This window comes from Geotrypetes seraphini, chromosome 3, assembly GCF_902459505.1.
Source record: "Geotrypetes seraphini chromosome 3, aGeoSer1.1, whole genome shotgun sequence".
NCBI classification, from domain to species: domain Eukaryota; kingdom Metazoa; phylum Chordata; class Amphibia; order Gymnophiona; family Dermophiidae; genus Geotrypetes; species Geotrypetes seraphini.
The window spans coordinates 402,443,352-402,469,380 of NC_047086.1; the positions used below are offsets into that span (position 1 = coordinate 402,443,352).

Below are 26,029 nucleotides of genomic sequence, written 5' to 3' on the forward strand. Positions count from 1 at the left end.
AAGTTGGTTGCCCCCCCCCTGTTTCCATCTAATATGCTCTTATCTAATTTCCTCTCTTAAACTCTATTGTATCCTACTGCAGCACTCTGTATGTATCCCGTATTGTATCCTACTGCAGCACACTGTATGTATCCCGTATTTAGCCCTTCCCCCTCCTAAATCGTTTATGTAAACGAGTTCGTCCCCACGATTGCCTTGTTATGTTCTTCTTTTTTCGAATCGCACTGTATGTAATTCATCTACCTGTTGTGAACCGCCTTGAACTCCCTGGGTATGGCGGTATACAAAATAAAATATTATTATTATTATTATTATTAAAGACCTAGAACAATTGCTTTCGCCCACTACTTATGAGGAATTTAGGAAACGTCTGAAAACACACCTGTTCCTAAAGTATCTAGACAACTGATCCTCTCTTCTCTCTCCCCTCTATAACGATTAACTTGTTCTATTGATCACTCTCCCCTCAAAAATGGATTTCCTGTCCTATTAACCCTCTTGTTATATATATATATATATATATATATATATATATATATGTATGTCATATATACAAAATGGAGCTCACTATAGCAACACAAAAAGGACATATAGGTAATTTTCAAAAAATATGGAGACCATTAACTGAATATTGTAAAGAATGATTAATTTTCCCATGTATAGAATTTGGTTAGAAGAAAATGGAAGGGATCATATCTCTAAATATTATATAATATATTAATACTTGATTTATAATATGAAATATGTAAAGAATAGCATATAAAAATTTTATTCATGTATTACTGAATAGAAGGGAGGGGGGAGGGAATGGGATATTATTATATTAACTAAGAATTATATAAATTTAGTGTTCTGAAATATTAGTACAAATTTATATTTTTGATGTAACATATGAAAATGAATAAAGATTTCTCATTCAGTATTGATAGGGAGGGAGGGAGGGGAGATTATTATATTCAATAATAATTATATTAATTTAAATTTCTTACATAATATTATAACTTTATAAAATATTGATTTTCTAAAGAAATTTTAAATTTGATATTAATCTGTAAGTTAATCAAGTGTGATTATTCAAGTTTATAATGAATTTATTTAAAACACTTGTTGTAACATAAGAAAATGAATAAAGATTTATAAAACAAAAAAAAAACCTCTTTCTTCCTCCCCTCTTAAAGTCAATCAATTTGTACCTTTGCTTAATCTTTGTAAACCGCATAGAACTTCACGGTATTGCGGTATATAAGCTGTTATTATTATTATTTCCTGGGACACCAGGCCTCACAGTGGTATAAATTGTTATCTGGATATACGAATAAAAAAACCAAAGACTAGTCTTAGAGACATTTGGAGCATTGAGATTAAGCATCAAATTTCTGCATCTCAATGGCCACGAATTTAGTCTTGGAGAATGAGATGTACAGTGTCCACATCTATGAGACAAACTTGGTTCTTTTTGTTACATAGAGCATTTGACCCCAGTTCGATTAGAAAAGTTAGATAGCTCTAAGTCTAATAAAAGCTGGCACTGGAAGCTGGAAGTGGGGACCTTGGATTATTTAATTTTTTATTGTCCTTGTATCATGACCTTTTGGAAATCAATTTGGTCTCAAATAAATTGTTTATTAGAAAAAAGTCAAATTTCATCAAGCAATAACAAACTTCTATTGATTATGACAGGAGTCGCCATGCAACATATCACCAGTAATTGGAAAAATTACAATAATCTTAGCTATACATTCTGGTGGAATTCGTTGTGCCACATTTACAAAATGGAAAGAATAATTGCTTTGCAGAAAGGGAATTATAATAATTTTAAAAAGATCTGGGGGCCATTGGCAAATTATTGTAATGATTAGACATCATTTTCCACTGACAGTATATTTATACATAGGGGGAGGGGGGATGGTATGAAGTTCTATTTAAAGGTTAATCAATAGATAAGAATACAATATTTTCTATTGGGTTTTTTTAAATTCTTTATTCAGTTTTAACTCTTGCAACAAGTGTACAATATTCAATCAGATAATTCGTACAAATCACTTGACATTCTAACAATTATTGTTAAATGCATATAAAAAAGACCCCTCCCCCACCCATCCCATTCATCAGGAATTAACCCATTGAGTCTCGGGACTCAAGGATCTCCCGTACGAGGAACGGCTGGATAAGTTGCAGCTGTACTCACTCGAGGAACGCAGAGAGAGGGGTGACATGATCGAGACATTCAAGTATCTCACGGGCCACATCGAGGTGAAGAAGATATCTTCTTTTTCAAGGGTCCCGCGGCAACAAGGGGGCATCCGTGGAAAATCAGGGGCAGGAAACTGCACGGGGACACCAGGAAATTCTTTTTCACTGAAAGGGTGGTTGATTGCTGGAATAGTCTTCCACTTCAGGTTATTGAGGCCAACAGCGTACCTGATTTTAAGGCCAAATGGGATAGACACGTGGGATCTATTCACAGAGAAAGGTAGGGGAGGGTCATTGGGGTGGGCAGACTAGATGGGCCGAGGCCCTTATCTGCCGTCTATTTCTATGTTTCTATACCTCCCCATCCCCACATTAAATATAGTCCTATGTAATAAAAAGGTGTCCAAGGTGTCTAATCATTATACACCGTCTAATGATTGGGGGGAGGGGGAGGTTTATTTTACATTTTTCTTATTGGGGAAATAATAGAGGAATGATGGGAGGGGAGGGTGGTAATTTTATGTATTGTAAGATAAATCAGAAAGATTGTCAAGTGATGTGTTTAATTGTATTGTTTTATTGTTTGTGCACTTGATGTAAGATTGAAAACGAATAAAGAATTTGAAAAAAAAAAGAATACAATATTTACATGATATTTTTGATTAAAATATTTGAGGGAAGGGTGGGTGGGGAGGGAATAAATTTATGTATTTACGATGACAATAGAAAGAAATTCAAGTGATGGGTAAAAGTTTTAAATGATGTAATATTGTGTACTTGTAAGATGAAAAAATGAATAAAGAATTTTGAAAAAAAAAAAAAAATAAAGGAAGGAGGAAAAGCCTCAGACTCCAATCTGCTGCAAAAATAAATATGCAGGCAGATTACACTTAGGGAGAAACCTCCTCCTTTAAAGGACTTATTTTATAAATAGTGTGAGCTATATACTCTTCAAAAATGTTATGCGTTTTTCTAAAGTCAATGTCTAATTATGAAAATTCTCTACAAACTCTCCAGAAAAGCCCCTTGTCTGCACAAGAAATCCAAACGATGCTTCCTAACAACTGTGAAATTTCTCCCTAAGTGTAATCTGCCCACATATTTATTTTTGTAGCAGCCTGGAGTCTGAGGCTTTTCCTCCTTCCTTTATTAATGACCCTGCAATTATGATTTCTAATTAAATAATTTCCAAATAAAAGTGATCCTTTTGTAGGCTGAGATAGTGAAGGAAATAGTGAACCATATTTGTGGTTGTCAAATAGTGGGGTTCCCCAGGATTCTGTTTAGAAATAAGAACAAGTGAGGTAGCCAACTTTGCTGACAACACAGTTATTCAAAGTTGTTAAGTCACAAAAGAATTAAGAGGTCCTTCTAAGACTGGACATCCAAATCACAGAAGATATTTAATGAGAGCAAGTACAAACTGATGCATATAAGAAATAGGAACCCGATCTATAGCTAAGTGATAGAAGGTACTAAATTAAGAGTCAACGATCAGAAAAAGGATTTAGGTGTCATTGTTAGTGAAATGATGAATCTCTCTGCTCAGTGTGCAACATTGGCTAAGAAAACAAAGGGCTAGATTCACTAAGCAAACCGATCGTGTACCGATTGGTTTGCGACCCCTTTGCGACTCGATTTCCCTCCGACCCGATTCACTAACCTCTGTGCCGATCCAATTCCGATCTGTGCATGCAAATGAGGGGAAACGGCATGCAAAGTAGGCAGGGACACAATTCACTAAACAGAAGAAGGAAGAGCAATTGGGCTTGCCGATCCGAAGTGAACCGACTGCTGAGAACCAGTCGCTTCACGTCTTACCGACTCTCCTGCCCTTTAAAACCAAGGGCTGGCAATGCGCTTTTGCAGAATACATAAAAAAGGAATTCTTCTTTTTTTATATATTCTGTAAAACACATTCCCAGCCCATGGTTTTAACCCGCCCCCCTGTGCCGATGCCCCCATGCTGATGCTTGCCCCCCCTCCCCCCCGATGCCCTGCTGAAGAACAAAAGGCAATCAGCCAATCAGGGACTTCCTTAGGGAGGAGTTAGCCCCGATCCTGGCAAAGAACTTCCATGGAGCTACTCATCCTGTGCTCAAGCTCTCTGAGGACAAAACCTGGAGCCAACCTTGATCCCAAGGGAACAGTCTCTAAGCATCTGGACTGTTAATGCAGGCTCCCAAGCAGGTGTCCTGCAAAACAGGCTGCCCCTTGACTGTAGACTTCTTCCTTTGAGTCTGCGTCCTTCCGCAGTCAGAGATGTCCTGAAACCGGACATCTGCAGCACTAAAAAGCCTCACAACCGGATATTAAATTAAAGAAAAATAAACAAGAGTAGATGAGACAGGCTCACTACAATCACGCATGTAGAGAGAGAAACTGAGGAATTACAAGACAACCTAGAATGAAGGGAGGTGGAGCAGAAAAATATAAATGAAGCACTTTACACAGGATCTTGTGATCAGGGATTGACAACTCATATGTTCAAGAATGATGTGCCTATTGGACTAGAATATTATTGCCAGAGGATTATGATTCCCTAAGTAAGGTCAAATGTAATATAAATGTCTCACCTGAATTAGATGAAAGAACATGAATCTGGGATCACAGGATGAAGGGGCGACGCGTGCTCTATCTGGAATCTGTAACAAGAGGATTTCTCACTTCAGTAAACATAAGAACAAAATATGTCATGTTGAATTAGATCAAGTTCCATAAATCTAGTGATGACAATCCAGCCACAAAACATGAAAATTAACAACAAAAAAAATCAATGTCGTACAGCTTATTTCAAAGAATAATATACAAACTACTTATCTGTAGTAGGTGCTGAAAACAGCAGGACAGAAATCCTCACAGATGGGCGATGTTATCAAAGCTCATGTGGGAACTTTTCTCCAGCACCGATGACAGAACTTTTGAGAGTGATCAGTGTACAAATTGAGCTAGGCTTGTTCCCGATAGAACTCCTCAGAACTCAGGTCTAAAACTGAAAAGGGCTGATCAATGTAGCAGCTCTAACACAGACAGGCAGTCAGGCTCTGAGTTCAGAATGATTGCCCAAGAGCAGGAACTCTGGGGGGAGGAGGAACACCGGGAGAACAGCCTTGAGAAACCTGGAGTAACCTTAAGGAAGGAACAGCCTAAGAGGCAGGCTCCTAACTCTGAGGGTGCACAGCTGCTGAGGCTAATTAAGTCACAAGAAGCTCAGCAAAAGCAGCAGTTGGCTCTTCCCCCACACAGGTTAGGGCGTGGCCAACTCAGAAATATAGAAGCAGAGCTTAGGAAGTGTAAGTCAGTCAGTCCTGAACCAGCAGAGGAAGGAGTCACCAAGGCCAGTGCTCCTGAGTGCAAGCAGGGTAATGAGGTGGAGATGTTAGATGTGGAAACTCTCCCTGAGGTGAACCAGCCAGCCAGCACTACAGCAGTAGAGGACATGGACACTTCTATGGAGTCTTCAGAAGTTTACATGGATGAAAGCTAAGTTTCGTTTCCTTACTGGGGTTTTTTTTTTTAAATCCTTTTTGTGTCTGCAAGGATGGGACTAGTGCTGGCCGTGTGAGCATTGTTTGGCTCACTGCTGGAAACAGCGCCTTATTTTTGGGACTTTGAATGAAGCTTTGTTTTTGCATTCTTTTTGCCTTTTCCTGCTTGTGTGTGACTCTGCTGCTGAATGTGTTAGAGGGGTAGTAGTGGGGGGTGAATCCACAGAAGATCTTTTCGTGGTTGGGATCGTGGGGCCAGTTTGGCAAAGCATTATATTGTGGATTCAGCTACTCTCCTCCCCCACCAACTTGCTAAGTTGGCTGGGAAGGCCTGGTAAAACCCAGGCGTATTCAGTGTGTATTACTAGGGCTTATGAACTCTATTGAGCTCTAAGATAAAACTGTGCAAGTTTTTTTCAGCCTTTATTTTTTCCCCTTGAATGTGTTGGGACTATAAGATAAAGCTGTATCAGCACTGTTGGACACTTACCTGGAAGAAAAGTGTGGGCTATATTTTGGCAAGGCCCTATTTTCTGTTCATGGTTTTATTGGAGTTTGAAGTTTGAACTGTGGCAGCTTTGCTATTGGAAGCTGTACTTAGAATTAAAGTTGGAATCATTTTTGACGTTATTTTGACGTTATTTTGTCACATTGATTATAGAACCCAGCAGGACTTTCATCCTTTTTTGAAGGCACGCCAAGAACTGTGTTTGTTGAGCCTTGTCCGGTAGCCAACCTCAAAGCCTGGTACCGGCAGGTTCACAAAATGCACACCTGTTACCAGTGGCCTCTGTTGTGTGAGATCACTTTCAAGCTTTATTAGAATGAAACTCCTTGGGGAATTTATGAAGATTTCCATCTTACTGTCCTTGGAGAACACCTGCTAAAAGGAAGTGAAGAAACTTTCCTGTAACAGCTGTTTTCTGAGGACACCAGGCCAAGTATTCTCACATCTGAGTGATGTTATCCAATGGAGACCAGTGCAGACATTGACTAGTGTATATAGCAAATAGAAAATTCTAGCAGCATCCCATCGCACATGCATGGGTGCCTTCCTGTCCAGCGTAAGAGTGGCCTTCGTGCTAAGGCGTAAGAGTGGCCTTCGTGATAAGGCGTAAGAGTGGCCTTCGTGATAAGGCGTAAGAGGGACAGACTTAAAGATCTCAATCTGTATACTTTGGAGGAAAGGCAGGAGAGGGGGGATAAGATAGAGACGTTTAAATACCTACATAATATAAATGCGCATGAGTCGAGTCTCTTTCATTTGAAAGGAAACTGTGCAATGAGAGGGCATAGGATGAAGTTAAGAGGTGATAGGTTCCGGAGTAATCTGAGGAAATACTTTTTTACAGAAAGGGTGGCAGATGCATGGAACAGTCTCTCGGAAGAGGTGGTGGAAACAGAGACTGTGTCCAAATTCAAGAGGGTCTGGGATAGGCACATGGGATCTCTCAGAGTGAGAAAGAGATAATGGTTACTGTGGATGGGCAGACTAGATGGGCCATTTGGCCTTTATCTGCCATCATGTTTCTATGAAGGTTCCTTTAATATAGCTGATTGAATACAACTCATAGGGGAGATGGGAGGGTATGTGAGAAGGCGTGGCCTTCTGTTCATCTGTTACAGGTAACTTCACTTTCTCCAAGGACAAGCAAGTCACTAATATTCTCACATCTGTATATTTTTAGCTACCAAGCTCCATGAAAACAACACTACGACAAGGCATTGAAGTCAATCAACCCTAAATTACATACAAACTAGCTGTGAAGGTGTAGCCTCGAACAGAACTGGACCTAGGAGGGTAGAGTTGAATTCTAGACACCAAACATAAAGTTGAATCTCTTAAAAGAAACAAAGTTTCAAAAAAAAGAAATGAATTAAAACTTAGCTTTGCAGTTATGAAACCTTGTAGGTTACACCGCCTGCACTGAAGGTCACCCAACCCTCAACACCCTGCAGCACCGATGGTACCAGCTGTTGAGCCAATGGTACCGGTACAAATCCTCAGAGACTAACTGAAGGAGTTCCTTAGCAGGGAGCTCGTGACATCTTTAAGCTCGATTCTGCACTGGTGCATACATAGACTCCCTCGGTACTGGCCCAACCAGAGCATATCATTTTGAGGCCACATGTTACCAGCTCAAGGTCTATATTGAGGCAGTGCCATTCTGCATCAACGATCTGCATTGATACATCAATCAACGCATCAACGTTCTCCATCAGTGTAGCATCAAGAAACATTGCATAGTACCTATGCCTGTTCTAAGTTTAAGTGAGCATCCCACGGTACTGATTCTTCCTCCTCTCAATGCAGATCAAGATCCAGACAATCCTACAGTATGCTAGGCTTTATGGAACTTGATCTAGACAATGCATTTCATCTTTGGATCAGTACCGGCATCGTAAAAGAAGTCCTTCCTGACGCTCTCATCACACTTCTTCGTCTAAGAAGCAGCCTTCTCCATCTTATAGAGAGTCACCTGCTGCACCAGACATTGATACAGACCTATCTCAGCATACTGATACCGACAATGAGCCTACTTTATCTGCTCCAGAGTCATATGGAATCCCTTGGATCCATCTCCTCCACCTCCCAGGCATAGATCTCCAGAGGGACTTTCTTTTACCAAGTTCATCAGAACTATGAGAAAAGCTTTACCTATTAATAATAATAATAATTTATTTTTTTATATACCGCCAAAGCCATAATAGTTCAAGGTGGTTTACAATAAGAGATGCTGGACAATCAGCGAATTGGTTACATTGCAAGGTCATCGAATTGAAGGTACAAGAGGTGCTGGACAATCAGCGAATTGGTTGCATTGCAAGGTCATCGAATTGAAGGTACAAAAGGTGCTGGACAATCAGCGAATTGGTTGCATTGCAAGGTCATCGAATTGAAGGTACAAGAGGTGCTGGACAATCAGCGAATTGGTTACATTGCAAGGTCATCGAATTGAAGGTACAAGAGGTGCTGGAATCAGCGAATTGGTTACATTGCAAGGTCATCGAATTGAAGGTACAAGAGGTGCTGGACAATCAGCGAATTGGTTACATTGCAAGGTCATCGAATTGAAGGTACAAGAGGTGCTGGACAATCAGCGAATTGGTTACATTACAAAGTCATCGAATATAAGGTACAGGATGGGAGTAGTGAAACACTGTAAGATTCTTGGGTCATAATTGATTAAACAAATTTGTTTGAATTGATTTTCTAAAATTGAAGTAGGATAAGGAATGCATGATAATGTTACCCAGCCAATCATTCCATTTACCTGCCAGGGAGGCAAGAGTTCTGTCCAGGAATCTTTTGTAGCGACAGTCCTTTAATGATGGATAGGTGAACATGTGAATTCTGCGTGTGGGCCTAATGGCATAGTCCAGATTAAATTGAAAAACCAGATACATAGGGGCCAGGCCAAATATTGATTTGTAACAAAGACAAAAAAATTTAAACAAAACTCGTGCTTCTAGGGGCAGCCAGTGGAGTTTTTGATAATAGGGAATAATGTGTTCCCATTTTCTCAACTCAAAAATCAGTCGAACTGCCGAATTTTGAATGACTCAGAGCCTTTAGAGGGTTTTTTTGAAGGTTCCCAAATAAATGATGTTAAAGTAGTCCAGTATGCTTAGGATGGAAGATTGAACTAATAAGCGGAAAGATACTGCGTCAAAATATTTTCTGATGGTTCTGAGTTTCCATAATGTCGAAAAGCATTTCCTAACCAATAAATCCGTGTGTTCATTTAGGATAAGGTGTCGGTCCAGAGTCACTCCCAGAATTTTTATGGAACCTTCAATAGGGAATAATAATAATAATAATAATAACTTTATTCTTCTATACTACCACAATCGTGCGACTTCTAGGCAGTTTACAACTGAAGAGAGCTGGACAATCAGTGAGTTACAATATGCAGATAATTAATGAAATTACAGGATACAGAATCATGGAAAAGCAGCAATTACAATATACAGTTTGTTTAGAAATTCAGAGGAGTCCTTTTTGGTAAAGTGGCGAAATATTTAGTACAGTTTGTTTAGAATTTTTTCAGGGGGGACATATTAGGAAAAAGAAAAGGAAATAGTAATTAGTGTAGTTGAAGTTTAGGTGATATATTTGTCGAATAAGGCAGTTTTTATGGTTTTTCTAAAGGCAACATAGATCAGTCTAGCTCCATTTATGTAGTTGTCCAGCCAATGTTGTTTGTTTGCTTGGTACATAAAAGTTCTATCCAGGAAGGTTTTGTATTTACAGCTGGTAATGCTTGGATATGCGAATAGATTGCAATTTCTGGTTTGCCTTGTGGGACTGTATAGTACGAAGTGTGATAATAAGTATGTGGGGGCTAGTCCCCATACTAGTTTGAAGCATATGCAAGCCTGACCATTCACAAAAATCGTTGTCTATAATTTTATCATTTGGGCTTGCTAAGAAAAATTTGGTTTTGTGTGAGTTGAGTTTTAATTTGAATTCATTCATCCATAATTCGATCTGTTTTAAAATGATTAAGCTGTGAACAGCACCTCTGATGAAAGTTTTCTTTTACCGCATGGCACCTGTGAATTACTGATTTATGAGCACACAAAAGCTTTACAGTTGGGATTTTTAAAGTGATTTTCTGTTCCTGGGGGTTTTTGGAGTGAATTTATATTATATTACCCCCAGAGATCTACACCCTGCTATACCCCTTTGTTTGTTTTGGAATACACCTGCAGCTGTAGGGGTTTGTGTATCCATGGCGTCTTTTGGATGGGAAAATGTCCTGTCCTTTGATCTACAAGCTAATACTTTACTTTCAAAGTTCAAACTCTTTTCTACACAGGAAGAAGCACAGACACCTTTGGACTGGGATCAACTTGGGTTTTTACAGAAACACATTATTCGTGCAGAACTGCACGCAGTTACTTTGGCAAAATATTGTAGAGCAAAACGCATCCCAAAGGGCTGCACATTCAGAAAGAACCTAGATTATTTCTGGATAATACTACCTTTATAGACAAATGGAATGCAGTGCTCAATAAGTGTTTCCTTGATTTGATGTTACTCATTATTGAGACCACCCATTCAGGACTGATCCATTATCAAGATGATTATCAGAATACACTAGATATTTTACAGTCTTCTGTGGCATTAGAGACTTTCAATGAACATGTCGTCTTTTAAAGTGGAGATGGACAAGTTTCGTACAGAGCTTAAACAGATGAAAATTAAGAAATTCAGGCTTGATGAGAACAATTATGCTAAAGGTTATGTATATAGTTGGATGGATAAAAACAGAAAATTAAAACCTACTAAGTCTTCTACATATACCAATACTTCTATGGATACTTCTGATGAGGAACGTACTACAAGGCAAGTCTCCAAGAAAGTCACCAGGAAAACTAATGAGTTACAGTCTGATGGAAACTCCAGAAATTTTCATCAACCAGCCTCCAATGAGAGGGTGAAAGAATTCTCATTGAGGTCCAGTTCTGTAGTCCCCTCTGGGGTGTTCAATTTATCCCACAGATCTCTCTGACCAGTTGAAATATCTCTTTTAAATAAAGGATTCTCATTCGTCCCTATGAGGAAATTTGATCAGCTTAACTTCTGGGTGAATTTTTTAAGTTTATAGGCAAATTTAAGTTGACCCTATATTTTGATCATGACAAAGAAAATGCGCTATCTGATGATGAACAGGGTTTGAGGAAAAAGTCTTGTAGGGTTCCTCCAGGCATATGTGATCCACATGTTCAAGTATTTGAGAACCTGGTTCTCTCAGATGTCATAAAATTACACTCCATACACAAATCTAAGTCAAGTTAAGTTAAACCAATCACACTGATATCACTTTAGCATGGGGAATGAACCTCAAACACCCACAATACACTGGTGTTTTTTGGGGGGTAATGAATATCATCATCAGTTCAAAACTCCCACCAAGACTGTGCTGTTTAGATTCCAAAATATAACTAATCAAATTTAGCTAATACTTAGCTTTCACCCAACGGGAGCTCTTGTCGTTTCACTATTAAAACTTCGTTTGGGGTTTCAATTTTTATAGTCGTACTGCTATTCAGTCTTTGTGTCAATACACCACTGCATATACAACTACTATTTTTCATAAAGCTTTCATCGATGATGGCTTTCCTGATGAGAACTTGGTTCTCTCAGATGTCAACTTGTCAAGGAAAATACAAGAGGAAACACAATTCTGGACCTAATTCTAAATGGACTGCGAGGGCCAGCACAAGATGTAGAAGTAGAAGGGACGCTGGGAAACAGCGATCACAATACGATTCGCTCCAACCTGGAAATAGGGGCGAAACATCGGTTCAGACGACGGTCACTGTGCTAAACCTCCAAATAGGGAATTACGAAGGGATGAGATGCATGGTGGGGAAGAGGATTAAGAAGGGGATAAACACTGTAAAGACGCTAGAGCAAACTTGGTCTCTTTTTAAGGATACAATCACTGAGGCGCAAAATCTATATATACCGCGTATCAACAAGGGATCAAAGAGGAAAAAGAATAAAGAACCAGCATGGCTCACTGTAGAGGTAAAGGAAGCGATCAGAGACAAAAAAGGGAAAAGATCAAAAACGGACGAAAACTGGAATAAGCACAGACAACATCAATGCAAGTGCCATAAGGAGGTAAAAGGGGCCAAAAGAGACTACAAGGAAAAAATAGCCAAGGAGGCAAAAAACCTCAAGCCATTCTTTCGATATATTAAAGGGAAATGACCCACGAAGGAAGCGGTGGGACCGTTGGATAACCAAGGAATAAAGGGAGCACTAAAGGAGGACAAAGCAATCGCCGACAGACTGAACACGTTTCTTGCATCTGTATTTACCAAAGAGGATATACATAGCATACCAGAACCCATCAGGCTATATGCTGGGAGTGAAAACGGGAAATTGACAGGGTTAACGGTCAATCTAGAAGAGGTATGCGGGTAGATTGATAGGCTTAAGAGCATAAATCTCCGGGACCGGATGGCATCCATCCGAGGGTCATCAAGGAACTGAAAGGGACTATAGCTGAACTGCTTCAACCAGTAGCCAATCTGTTGATCAAATCGGGAAAGATTCCGTAGGACTGGAAGGTGGCGAATGTTACGCCGATCTTAAAAAAAAGGTTTGAGGGGAGATCCGGGAAACTACAGACCGGCGAATCTGACCTCGGTACCAGGAAAGATGGTAGAGGCGCTGATAAAGGACCGCATCATTGATCATCTTGACGGACACGATCTGATGAGGACCAGCCAGCATGGTTTCAGCAAAGGCAGATCTTGTTTGACGAACTTGCTGCATTTCTTCAAGGGAGTAAACAGGCAGATAGACAAGGGCGACCCGGTCGACATTGTATATCTGGACTTTCAGAAGGTGTTTGACAAGGTTCTGCACGAACAACTACTTCGGAAAATTGCAAGCCATGGAATTGAGGGTGAAATACTCACCTGGATTAAAAACTGGCTGGAGCATAGGAAACAGAGAGTGGGGGTAAATGGACAATACTCAGGCTGGAAGAGTGTCACCAGTGGGGTGCTGCAGGGCTCGGTGCTTGGACCCATGCTCTTCAACATCTTTATAAATGATCTGGACATGGGTACGACAAACGAGGTGATTAAATTTGCGGACGATATGAAGTTATTCAGAGTAGTGAAGATACAGGGGGATTGCGAAGATCTGCAACGTGACATAATCAGGCTCGAGGAATGGGCATCGACATGGCAGATGAGGTTCAACGTGGATAAGTGTAAAGTGATGCATGTCGGTAACAAAAATCTCATGCACGAATACAGAATGTCTGGGGCGGTACTTGGAGAGACCTCCCAGGAAAGGGGCTTGGGAGTTCTGATCGATAAGTTGATGAAGCCATTCACGCAATGTGCTGCAGAAGTGAAAAGGGCGAACAGAATGCTAGGAATGATAAAGAAGGGGATCAAGAACAGATCGGAAAAGGTTATCATGCCGCTGGACCGGCATGGTGCGCCCTCACCTGGAGTACTGCGTACAGCACTGGTCGCCGTACACGAAGAAGGACACGGTACTACTCGAAAGGGTCCAGAGAAGAGCAACTAAGATGGTTAAGGGGTTGGAGGAGCTGCAGTACAGCGAAAGATTAGAGAAACTGGGCCTCTTCTCCCTCGAACAGAGGAGATTGAGAGGGGACATGATCGAAACATTCAAGGTACTGAATGGGATAGACTTAGTAGATAAGGACAGGTTATTCACCCTCTCCAAGGTAGGGAGAACGAGAGGGCACTCTCTAAAGTTGAAAGGGGATAGATTCTGTACAAATGTGAGGAAGTTATTCTTCACCCAGAGAGTGGTAGAAAACTGGAACACTCTTCCAGAATCTGTCATAGGGGAAAACATCCTCCAGGAATTCAAGACAAAGTTAGACAAGTTCCTGCTGAACAAGAATGTTCGCAGGTAGGACTAGTCTCAGTTAGGGCGCTGGTCTTTGACCAGAGGGCCGCCGCGTGAGCCGGTGAGGGCCGGTGGAATCCAGAATACTCTTCAAGTTTGCCTGCATCAGCTACAAAGCGGTCTTTGGGATGCTACCAACTTACCTCGCCTCTCAATTCATCCTCAACTGCTCTAATAAGAGCTCTCGCAGAATAAATCTCTTTAATTACCCATCACTGAAATCATGTCACTACAAGAAGTTCCTTGACAGAATGTTATCATTCCAGGCAGCCAAACTGAACACATGGCTCGCAAAACCCATACTCGAGGCCGCTTCATATGCTGACTTCAGAAAATCACTGAAGACCCATTTCTTTAACACATACTAATCCCAATTCTTATCCTATCTGCTCAGCCATCTTTCCCTTTCACCAATTTCTCTTGATCTTAGATTAACTCATGCTCTTTCCATTTGTAATTGTATTCCACCCAAATTGTTTTTCCCCGCACCCCTATCTCTGACAGACATCCTTTTGATTCAAACCAACTTGAGTCTCTTCCATTTGTAATTTTGTATCCCTGAAAGTTCTTTTCTCTTCCCATTACATCTCTTACCCTCACTGCATGTATCTTGTTGTAAACATCTCTTACTCTCATTGCATGTATCTTCTTGTAAACTGCTCTGAACTTATGTATCTTGTTGTAAACATATGTTTCTTGTTGTAAACATCGCATACTCTCATTACATGTATCTTGTTGTAAACTGCTTTGAACTTATGGTATAGCGGTATATAAGAAATAAAATTATTAAAAAATTATTATTATTATTAAAACTCTGGAATTTGTTGCCAGAGAATGTGATAAAAGCAGTTTGTTTTGCAGGGTTTTAAAAATGTCTGGAAAAGTCCATAAGCAATTTTTAAGATGGCCTTGGGAAAATCCACTGCTTATTTCTAGGATAAGCAGCATAAAATGTTTTACTATTTTGGGTGCTTGGATTGGCCACTTTTGGAAACAGGATACTGGGCTTCATGGACCTTTAGTCTTTCCCAGTATGGCAACTCTTATGTTCTTAAATACTCGTTAAGTCTGGAGAAAAAAGTACTAGAGAATCAGAATCCACCAAAAAAGACATGGCAGCATGAGAAGACTAACACTACAGAAGGCTTAGCTGTAGAAATTAGAGAGGAATTAGTGTAGAGGAGAAACCACAGGATTCTAAAATGGTCACCAAAGTTTTCTCCAGAGAAGAGCTTGAGGAAAGCACCGTGTGAGAATCTGATGTGTACACCATTACCTGGAATGGAAAAATAAAAGTATCCCCTGAGAGATCTAACGCAGAGAACAGCTGTTTACTGGTTGAACTGCTAGCGAAAAATGCCAGTTTCCAAAGGGAGAGGTAACTAAAAAATAAACTGCGACAAGGAGGGAGCCAACAGTAATAAAAATTTTAAAAGGAGCAGTGGAAGCAGTCAGTTTCTCTGTATAGCCAAGTGATGGATTTGGACCAAAAACTCAATCCCCTCCTAATACGGCCACTCACAATATAATACTGTGCTAAGACAGAATTTTTTTGTTTTTGTTTTTACTGTGAGAAAGGAGAAAGCATGTCCAGAGGGGGAGGGAACCTACCATCACTAGGTGTACTCCAAAAGGCATCAGTAGCAGCCTAATACCCACAGGTTCAACTGAACCAGGACCAGAAACATGAGCCGGATAATGCTGAACCTACATTCTGAGTGTTATTTTGCCACTGTAGCTGAAGAGTGTTATTTTATTTTGCAGTGCCAATTTGCAGAATCATAATGCTAAGTTTTGACATTGTTTCAGATCATTGATCGATGGAGAGGGTGGAATTTTCAAGTGTAAAACTCTGAGTCTCATGAAGTGTGTCAGACTTCAAGAAAGCCTAGGATAGTCACGTGGGATCTCACAGAGAGAGGAATAGATAATAGAATGATTTACTACGGATAGGCAGACTGGATGGGCCATTTGGCCTTTATCTGCCATCATGTTTCTATGTTTCTATTCCTGCAGGAGAAAATGTCAAAGGAAATCCATGAATGTATGATGCAAACATTGAGTGACAAATACCCGCCATACTCCACAGTGAAGTGGTGGTGTGCAAACTTTCAGCATGGAGATTTCAAGATGTAAATGTGCATGAGTCGAGTCTATTTCATTTGAGAGGAAACTGCGATGAGAGGGCATAGGATGAAGTTAAGAGGTGATAAGCTCTGGAGTAATCTAAGGAAATAATTTTTTACAGGGTGGTAGATGCATGTAACAATCTCCCAGAAGAGGTGGTGGAGACAGAGACTATGTCTGAATTCAAAAGGGCCTGGGATAGGCACGTGGGATCTCTCGGAGAGATTAAGAGATAATGGTTACTGGGGATGGGCCATTTGGACTTTATCTGCCTTCATGTTTCTATTAAGATGCAGCAAGGTCTGGGAGGCCTCAAATGGTGTCAATTCCTGAAATTGTTGACCATGTTCATGACCTGATTTTGACAGATAGGCGAATATGACTAAAACAACTACTGAAACAGAGAATGTATTGGGTGTATAATCCATGAGCAGCTGGGTATGTAGACGCGCCCAAATGTTTGAATGCCGACAAGAAACAATGTTGAGTAGACACTTCCAAGTTGATTTTGCAGCATTTTCAGCAAGCTGGTACCAACCTTTTGGAATGACTAGTTACTGTTGATGAAACACCACTATGATTCTAATATAAAACAACAGTCCATGCAATGGCCTCAAAAGCCAAGGGAATTCAAGACCTAAAAGTCAGCAGGAAAGGTCATGGCCACAGTGTTTTGGGATCAGGAAGATGTTGTAATGACTGACTGACTATCTTTCAAGGTGCAGAATACTAGTGTAATTTGCTGTGCTGATTAAAGGAAGTATTATAAGGAAAAAGGAGAAGGAAGCTGTGCAAAGTTCTCTTTTTGCAAGACACTGCACCTGCTCACATGGATGTTTTGACGCAGTTGGGGTTTCAGTGCACAGACCATCCACCCTACTCTATTTTCTGATTCCAAACCTTAAAAAGAGCTTATTTTAAAGAATTGGAAAAATTGGGATAGATTAAATTATTCATTCTGGTGGAAATCCTATGTTATGTCTTTAAAATGGAAAAGTTTATGGCCATTCAAAAGGGATATTATAAAAAATTTATGGAAGTTTGGGAACCATTAACTAAATATTGTAAGGATTAATTTATTTATATAAATGAGGAAAACATGTACATCTGGGGAGGGGGGTATGTTTTGGCATTGGTTAATTGGAAGTGGGTGGTGTCTTTATTCTAAAAAAAAAAAAAAGAAGTTTGAAAGGGTGACAATTTTCGAGTGATTCGGAGGTGATTGCAGCAGTGGAGCAGTATTTGTGACTAAACAGTATTTTTTTGGAAGGGTTTACAGATACTTCAGACACGATGTGCCAAGTGTGTTGAACCTAGTGGTGAATATGTGGAATAACTTGTAAGTTTCGTGGCTCCAAGTTATTCTCTTCTTGGTTGAGCTGAGAATTTTTCATCATCCCCTTGTATATTAACAGACTAGAAGCCTCACCATCCTATAAGACAGACAGCACAACTGAACTCTATCTCCACTTGCTGGTAGACAGACATAGTCCATCAGTTTCTCGATTCATATACTGCTGATGACAAGGAATACCCACTGAAGTACTAATATTGAGAGCCATGAATGCAATGGGCAGCAAGGAATTAACAGAGCAAGTGGCAATCTGGAGCACTATGAGATTCTTTGCTTCCCAGCATGGTACTCACCCCCCAGAGTTCCAGACATTCTTTTCGGATTTCTGCTTGTCGGGGCTCATTCAGGATCCTAAGCAAAAGGGTCAGATTATTAGAGGATGGTGCCCATATACCTCACGCCCTACCACATTTACAAGTATAGTTAATTGAAACTCCTACTTCCATGGCTGCCCTTTAGAACTACAAACAAGAGCGGAGGAGATGAAGAAACGCAAAATCTATGGCATTCATACAGACGGATTTATTAATACAAAAGGTCGACTCAACACGATTTGTGTTTTGTTCACAAAACCTGCCTCAGGAGTCTGAAATATTGATGAGAACTGTTATTGTAAAAACGCAAATCAACACCTTATCAGAAATGCCAAATAAACGTATTATATACATACTGGGCTCCTCGGAATAGAGTGGAATGTTTTACCTCTAGCATCATCATTGGCAGCAGCATTCCTCTCTAATTACCAGCTCAAGATCTCCCTGCAATCAAGCTGCAAGTCCATTGCGGTTGCTCATCTTTTATGCAGGATCTCCCATTACACAGCTTGCATAAGATACCTGGATTCTGATGGACCACCTCAGGAAACCTGGAAGGAGGGGGGAATCTATCCTCAGAGAAAAATTTGAACTGGGAAAAGCTGCCTCCTGCTGAAGGTCCTACAGCACCTCTGTAATTCACTCAGGCTGCTGACTGTGCCAGAGTCTGGACAGAAGCATCTATGGGATTGTGAAAGGACAGCAGAGGGTCTGCAGGGCTAATGTGTGGCTCAGTTCTGAGGAACCCAATGCATCCGTTATACATTTATTTTGGCTTTTCTGATAAGGTGTTGATTTACATATTTACAATAACAGTTCTCATCAACATTTCAGACTCATGAGGCAGGCCTTGCGGCTGAAACAAGAATCATGCCGAGTCGACCTTTTGCATTAATAAATCCATCTGCTTGAACACCATAGATTATACGTTTCTTAGTCTCCTCCGCTGTTGTTTGTCTTCAGATCTGAGGTGGATCTGTCTTCTATTTTATGCCGCTTAGAACTAACCACAGCCTTAAACTGATGGAAACTATGATGGGACTCAAAGCAATTATGAGCCAGGGGAATGCACAACAACCTTCATTTAAAAGAAATAATTTTTACTTACGGATCTTGAACAAAAGCATGAATTTTGGCTAAGGCTTTGATCTGAACTTCACAGTGACTGGAAAAAAAAAAGTAAAAAATGAAATTAACAGAAAATTGACAGCTAAGAAAAACTGTAGTAACAGTAGTCAACACTATCAAATATAATATAATAGAATCCATAAGAAGGAAAAATTTATTCTTCTTTGCAATTTCTTCCCACTACTTTAAGAACTTCTCCAGCTTAAGATGTTCAAGAAATAAACTACAACCAAGAGAGTAAGTACATATTCTCACTTATTTCTGCAGCAAAGAAAGGTAATGGAAAAAAAAGAATAACCAATAATACAAAAAATGCCATCAAAGCACTGGTGAAAATCAGTTGCTTAAATGTAATGAAGAGTTTCTCCTTAAAGCAAAATAATCATTCACACAAGTGAGTGATGTCAACCACCTAAAGGCTTTTTTTCTTTTGCCCTAAGCAACAAAGAGGTAAAAAAACAAACAAACAAAAAACCCAACACATAAGCCAGCAACAGTCAAAGAACATGTTTTTGTAAATACCTTTTTCTTTTCTAATATAAAACAAACCACAAAACTGTAGGCCCTAGGAGGGATAAAATTGGGTCCTGTGGGATAAATCAACCAAATCTGTTACGTTGAGATTCCATGTCTAAAATGGCAAGAAAATGTAAACGCATGGACATTTAGGTCCTAGCCTTGCAAATCTTCTTAATGAATGTGGAGTGCGGACACTGCCATGGTTCTAATGTTATAAGCCCCAACATGATCTTCTAGTGATTGGCTGGCCCGGAACCTTCTCTCCAACGTAAGAATTGTTGTCAGGGGGAAGGCTTAAGGGCCGGTCGCTGCACACGCCATGGCCAGGAGTTGCTGCTGGGGGGGGGGGGGGGGAAGAATGGAGCGTGTTGGCTTCAGGGGAGGGAATGGGGTCCGGAGGAGAGGAAGCATGCAGGAGGCAGAAAGGAAGAAATATTGGAAATGAAACCAGACTCATGAAATCACCAGACAACAAAAGGTTGGAAAAATAATTTTATTTTCAATTTAGTGCTCAAAATGAGTCAGTTTTGTGAATTTATATCTGCTATCTATATTTTGTACTATATTTGTCTATTTTTCTAAAGTTGTTACTGATTGTATATTTTAAAGTCATCTGCCTTGACCTCTTTGGAAAACCCCCCCAAATATAAATGATAATTAACATTTTCTGTGCTTACAGTTTGCTTCGTGGTTATTTAATTTTATGGTTATCATTATGTATTATTAAGATTATATTGTGTGTATATGAAAAATGGATGGAAGAAACTGCATTACAATTAGTACTATTATTATGGGGGGTGGGGTCAGGGATGGAGCTTGGGCGGGGGTACTCGGTTAGTATTTGTTAGGCTTAGGGGATACTTGGCTTGAAGAGGTTGAGAAACACTGTCATAGCCAACTCAGAGACCATTGAGTGATGAGGGAGCTGTTGAAGGTCATGACCAGGTGCTTTTTGGACCTCCTATTTCATTTCTACATTTTTTTTGCCAATTAGCTAACTGGAGGACCTATAGAACTTGATGTATTAGAAGAGCGACCAGTTCCTTTACTGGAGTCTTACAGGATTGAAGTATAGCTTCTGCAAAAATTTTGCATAAGAGCATTCTTCTGTTGGAACTGGATGCATAGAGAGTAACAATTGAGGAGGTTGATCAGGATCCAAATTAGGAACTGCATCTGGATCTGACCAATCTGGAAGGGAAGGAGCACCTTGTGTTGGAGAGGAGCAGACAGGAGTGCAGGGACCCCAAGTCATGTCTGTAGATGACACTAAAGGACCCTGAAAGCATATGGTCTTCTGAAGGAATTTGTTCCATACAGGCTGAACATTGCTGGGCCTCCAGAACTGGAGGAATAGGAGGAGAATGCTGAAGCAAAGCAGCAGTGTCCTGCATAAACCGTTGTAAAAGCAGGAAAAATATGAACTGGACTGAATGGACTCTGAACCTTGAGAAGGAAGAACCGACACAAGACCAGAGAGAGAGAGAGACGCTTAGAAGGAACAGTGTCTTCAAGGCGAGCAGTTGGAGAAGCTTACCTTTTTGACTTAGAATGGGCTTACCAAGTTTTGAATTGGTACCTGAAGTTGAGGATGAAGTCTTCTGATTTAGGCTAGGAGACGACCGCGAGGCCGAAACTGAGCCTGCGGGAGCTTTCACTGAAATATCAGCTGCTTCCACTTCACAAATCGAGCTCCATGCCGTTGATTCTGCCAGCAGTGGCATACTGCAGTGGTCAAGCACTGGGAGCTTTTTCTGTTGGCCTGTCGAGTCTGCTGGCTTTTTCTTCTCTGACGGCTTCAGCAGAAATTGGCTTCCCTCCCCTTGTGGTACTGAGATAGGACCCTGGGGGGAGGGAGCAAGCAAAACGGTGGGTGGTTTCATCACCTTCTTGGGAGTTCTGGTCCAGAGAGCCGCTGTTCGCAAAGCGTCATCCATTGAGGTATTCCTGTCAGGGAAAAAGCGCCCTCAAGGTCCTAGCACCTGCCAATAAAAAACAGACGCCGTTGCCAAGCAGAGTTTGTTGCTTTAAAAAAAACAAAAACCTCCAATGCTTTAGTATTTCTGTTGGCTCCTCTCCAGTCTTTTTTTTTTAAATTTTATTTTGAAGGAAAAAGATTTACTATTACTAGTTCAGTTAGCTCCCATTTCTCCTGGGGTTTTTTTTTTAACTAAGGAAAAACCTAACATTAAATTAAATTTAGTTAAGAATTTTTTAAAATTTTTTTAAATTTTTTTTTTAAGGAAAATAGGAACGAGCTGTGACCTGTTAGGAGTGGCCAAAGAAAAACCTAACAAGCGGAGGGGAAGGGCTCTAGGTGTAGGGACTCTTGCACATGCCCAGTAAGCTCAAAAGCTTACCTAGCTAGGGGAGAGCACCGGCAATCAGACTCAGTCAGAGGACTTAACCAACAAGTGTGCCTGCTTTTCCCCTGCTTGTCTCCGGAGAACATCAGATCATCCAAGCCCTTCCCAAAGAGCACTGACCCCTTAAAAGGTAGCTTGCTCAATGTGGCTTCAGATGTTGAATCTCTTGCCCGTTGCATTTTGCAGGCGGAAAAAGAATAAGAAGCAACCTTACTCATCACCCTGAACATGACATATTATACATCTGCTATAAGAGCCACTCCCATCAGAACTAATTGGGAGGTAAGTGTCATCGTCCAACCAAGAAGCTGACAAACTGGTATGACAAGCACATACAACAAAGGATGCTGCTGCTGCCGCCGCTTTCAATCCTTATGCTAAAGCCTCAAATTACCTTTTCAGGACTGAATTCAGTCTGCAATCCACAGCATCTTTGAGAACCACTCCTCCCTTGCTGGGCAGAGAACAATATTTGGTAACCTGCGCTACTGAGGAGTCAATCTTAGAAGTGACAAGAAATTGATGAGACTCATGGTGGGGAAGAAGATTAAGCGGATAAGCACTGTAAAAACGCTAGAGCAAGCAAGGTCCCTTTATAAGGACACAGTCACCAAGGCGCAAAATCTATATATACCTCGTATCAACAAGGGATCCAAGAGGAAAAAGAACAAGGAACCGGCGTGGCTCACTGTAGAGGTGAAGGAAGAGATCAGACAAGAGAACTTCATTTAAGGAATGGAAAAGGTCAAGAACGGACGAAAACTGGAAAAAGCACAAACATCAACACAGGTGCAATAAGGCAGTAAAAGGGGAGGAGACGAGGAAAAAATAGCCAAGAGGCGAAAAACTTCAAGCCGTTCTTTCGATATATTAAGGGGAAACGACTCGCGAAGAAAGCGGTGGGACCGTTGGATGACCATGGTATAAAGGGTGCTAAAGGAGGACAAAGAAATCGCAGACAAACTGAAGACATTTTTGCGTCTGTATTTACCGAAGAGGATCTACACAGCATACCGGAACTCATCAGGCTATATGGAGGAAATAAAGACGGGAAACTGACAGGGTTGACAGTCAGTCTAGAAGAGGTATGCAGGCAGATTGATAGGCTTAAGAATGATAAATCCCCGGGACCGGATGGCATCCATCTGAGGGTCATCAATCTGTCGAACAAATTGAGAAAGATTCTGAAGCCTGGAAGGTGGCGAATGTTACGCCGATCTTCAAAAAAGGTTTGTGGGGAGATCCAGGAAACTACACAGTGAGTCTGACCTCAGTACCGGGAAAGATGGTAGTGGTGCTGATAAAGGACAGCATCATTGATCACCTTGACGGACACAATCTGATGAGGACCAGCCAGCACGGTTTCAGCAAAGGCAGATCTTGTTTGACGAACTTCTTCGAGGTAGTAAACAGGCAGATAGACAAGGGTGACCTGGTCAACATTATATATCTGGATTTTCAGAAGGCATTCGACAAGGTTCCACATGAACGACTACTTCAGAAAATTGCGAGCCATGAAATCGAGGGTGAAATACGTGGATTACAAACTGGTTGGAGCATAGGAAACAGAGAGTGAGGGTAAATGGACAATACTCGGACTGGAAGAGCGTCACCAGTGGGGTGCTGCAGGGCTCAGTGCTTGGACCCGTGCTCTTCAACATCTTTATAAACAATCTGGACATTGCTACGACGAGTGAGGTGATTAAATTTGCAGACGATACGAAGTTATTCAGAGTAGTGAAGATACAGGGGGATTGCGAAGATCTGCAAAGTGACATAATCAGGCTCGAGGAATGGGCATCGACATGGCAAATGAGGTTCAACGTGGATAAGTGTAAAGTGATGTATGTTGGTAACAAAAATCTCATGCATGAATACAGGATGTCCAGGGAGGTACTTGGAAAGACTTCCCAGGAAAAAGACTTGGGAGTTCTGATCGACAAGTCGATGAAGCCATCCGCGCAATGTGCGGCGGCGGTGAAAAGGGCGAACAGAATGCTAGAAATGATTAAGAAGGGGATCACGAACAGATCGGATAAGGTTATCATGCTGCTTTACCAGGTCATGGTGCGCCCTCATCTGGAGTACTGCGTCTAGCACTGGTCGCCATACATGAAGAAGGACTCAAAAGGGTCCAGAGAAGAGCGACTAAAATGGTTAAGGGGCTGGAGGAGTTGCCGTACAGTGAGAGATTGGAGAAACTGGGCCTCTTCTCCCTTTAAAAGAGGAGACAGAGGGGACATGATCGAAACTTTCAAAATACTGAAGGGAATAGACTTAGCAGATAAAAACAAATTGTTCACCCTCTCCAAGGTAGGAAGAACGAGAAGGCACTCTCTAAAGTTGAAAGGGGATAGATTCCATACAAAATGTAAGGAAGGTTCTTCTTCACCCAGAGAGTGGTAGAAAACTGGAACTCTCTTCCGGGGTCTGTTATAGGGGAACACACCCTGCAGTGATTCAAGACAAAGTTGGACAAGTTCCTGCTAAACTGGAACATATGCAGGTGAGGCTGGACTCATTTAGAGCACTGGTCTTTGACCTGGGGGCCACCGCGTGAGTGGACTGCTGGGCACGATGGACCACTGGTCTGACCTAGCAGCGGCAATTCTTATGTTCTTATGTTGAAACTCCAATGCCATTGGGTTCAGCTTTGTCATGGTTTTAGCCAACCTCAAGGACCCCCTCCAGGGTCTCACAATGCTCTGTGAGGAGTACAATGACATCTAGATGTGAAGGAAAGCATGTGGTCTGAGCCTAAGAGCAACTCATTACTGAAGATTGAGCAGCAGAGGCTTGTGAAAACTCTAGCTTCAATTCCTGCAAAGCCTCTGTGACAACAACTAAGACCAGCAGACTTAAAAATCCTGCGCACTGTCAGATCATCTCTCTGGTCCAAAGCCACCACGACCTGCTGACTCCATGTGAGATTCTGAGCCTGCAAAAAAATGGAAGGCTCACTCTGGGAGGGAATCATCCCAGTCTCTTTCCGACTGGACTTCTGGTTCTGCGGCTGCACCCTGCCTACTAGATCCAGCACTCCTGGAATGTCCTCCACCCCCACCCCCAACGTTACCACCTGAGCGGTCACAGAACAGGTGGACTGATTCTTTTAATTCAATTAGGCATCATACAACAGACTCACAAATTCTGGAGTAAAAACATGCCCATCAGAGCCATCTTCCCCTGCAGATGCTCCTTTTGCCTCAAGAATCCCATGTCCTCTATGTGGCAGTTCTTCACTGAGGAAACTAGAAGAAGTCTGACTACACCACCTCTGTGAAGGTCCTAACTCTTCCAGAACAATCCATCTGCAATCCTAAAATTCTCAAGGGAGCTGAGCCAGTGGCACCTGCCCCCTTACATGCTCCGTGGCACGTGAAAAAAGGAGAGTCCTTTGTCGGTCATCCAGCAGAAAATCTGAATCAGGGGTATCAGAGCTGGAGGAGTCCAAATTTAATTATTTTTTTGCAAAATCAAAAGCAAATAAAGGCAGATAGAGGCTTTTCAATTCAAATCATGAAATCCAAAAATGGCTGCCACAACAATGATTTTGGCGCCAAAAATGGCTCAAAGCAGAAAAATTAACGTCAAAAAATGTTTGGCCCAGAAACCCTCAAAATCACCATTTACAGTGCCCTCCTCCCCCCCCCCCTCACCAGAATAGGCTGCTTGTGTTGGGAACTGCTGCAGCTGCCCCTGCAGCTAAGGAGGAGAGACGATTTCTATCTCAGACAAGCAAGGAAATTCCTGAAGCTTGTATCTTTGGGCTGACAGCTGACGCAAAGAGGTGGACTGAGACCTCACCTGCAGCATCACTTGCGTCGATTGGGGGGAGGGGAGAAAAAAATGCAGCTGGCACCCATTCTGGCCTCAGGACCGACTCAGGATCCCACAGCCTGTGCTCAAGTTCAGACAAAATCAGGAGCAAACCTTGCTTCCATGGGAATGGTCTCTGAGTGCCCACAACTGTTAATGCAGGAAAAACTAAAACAGTTAGGGCTCTTCAGTTTGGAAAAGAGATGGCTGAGGATAGATATGATTGAAGTCTACAAAATCCTGAGTGGAGTAGAACAGGTACAAGTGGATCGATTTTTCACTCCGTCAAAAATTACAAAGAC

At 41.3% G+C, this 26,029-nt stretch overlaps 1 protein-coding gene across 2 annotated transcripts in view; it reads right to left on the reverse strand.

Annotated features, from left to right (window-relative positions):
* CMTR1 (cap methyltransferase 1) overlaps window positions 1-26,029 on the reverse strand; it is a 289,978-nt gene that overhangs the window by 75,499 nt on the left and 188,450 nt on the right. For both annotated transcript variants that reach the window (XM_033935382.1, XM_033935381.1), the window contains 3 exons: window positions 19,004-19,060; window positions 17,875-17,932; window positions 4,770-4,838 (listed from right to left, as the gene is read on the reverse strand). In XM_033935382.1, coding sequence (XP_033791273.1) covers window positions 4,770-4,838; window positions 17,875-17,932; window positions 19,004-19,060 — 184 coding nt within the window. The remainder of the gene's footprint in view (window positions 1-4,769; window positions 4,839-17,874; window positions 17,933-19,003; window positions 19,061-26,029) is intronic.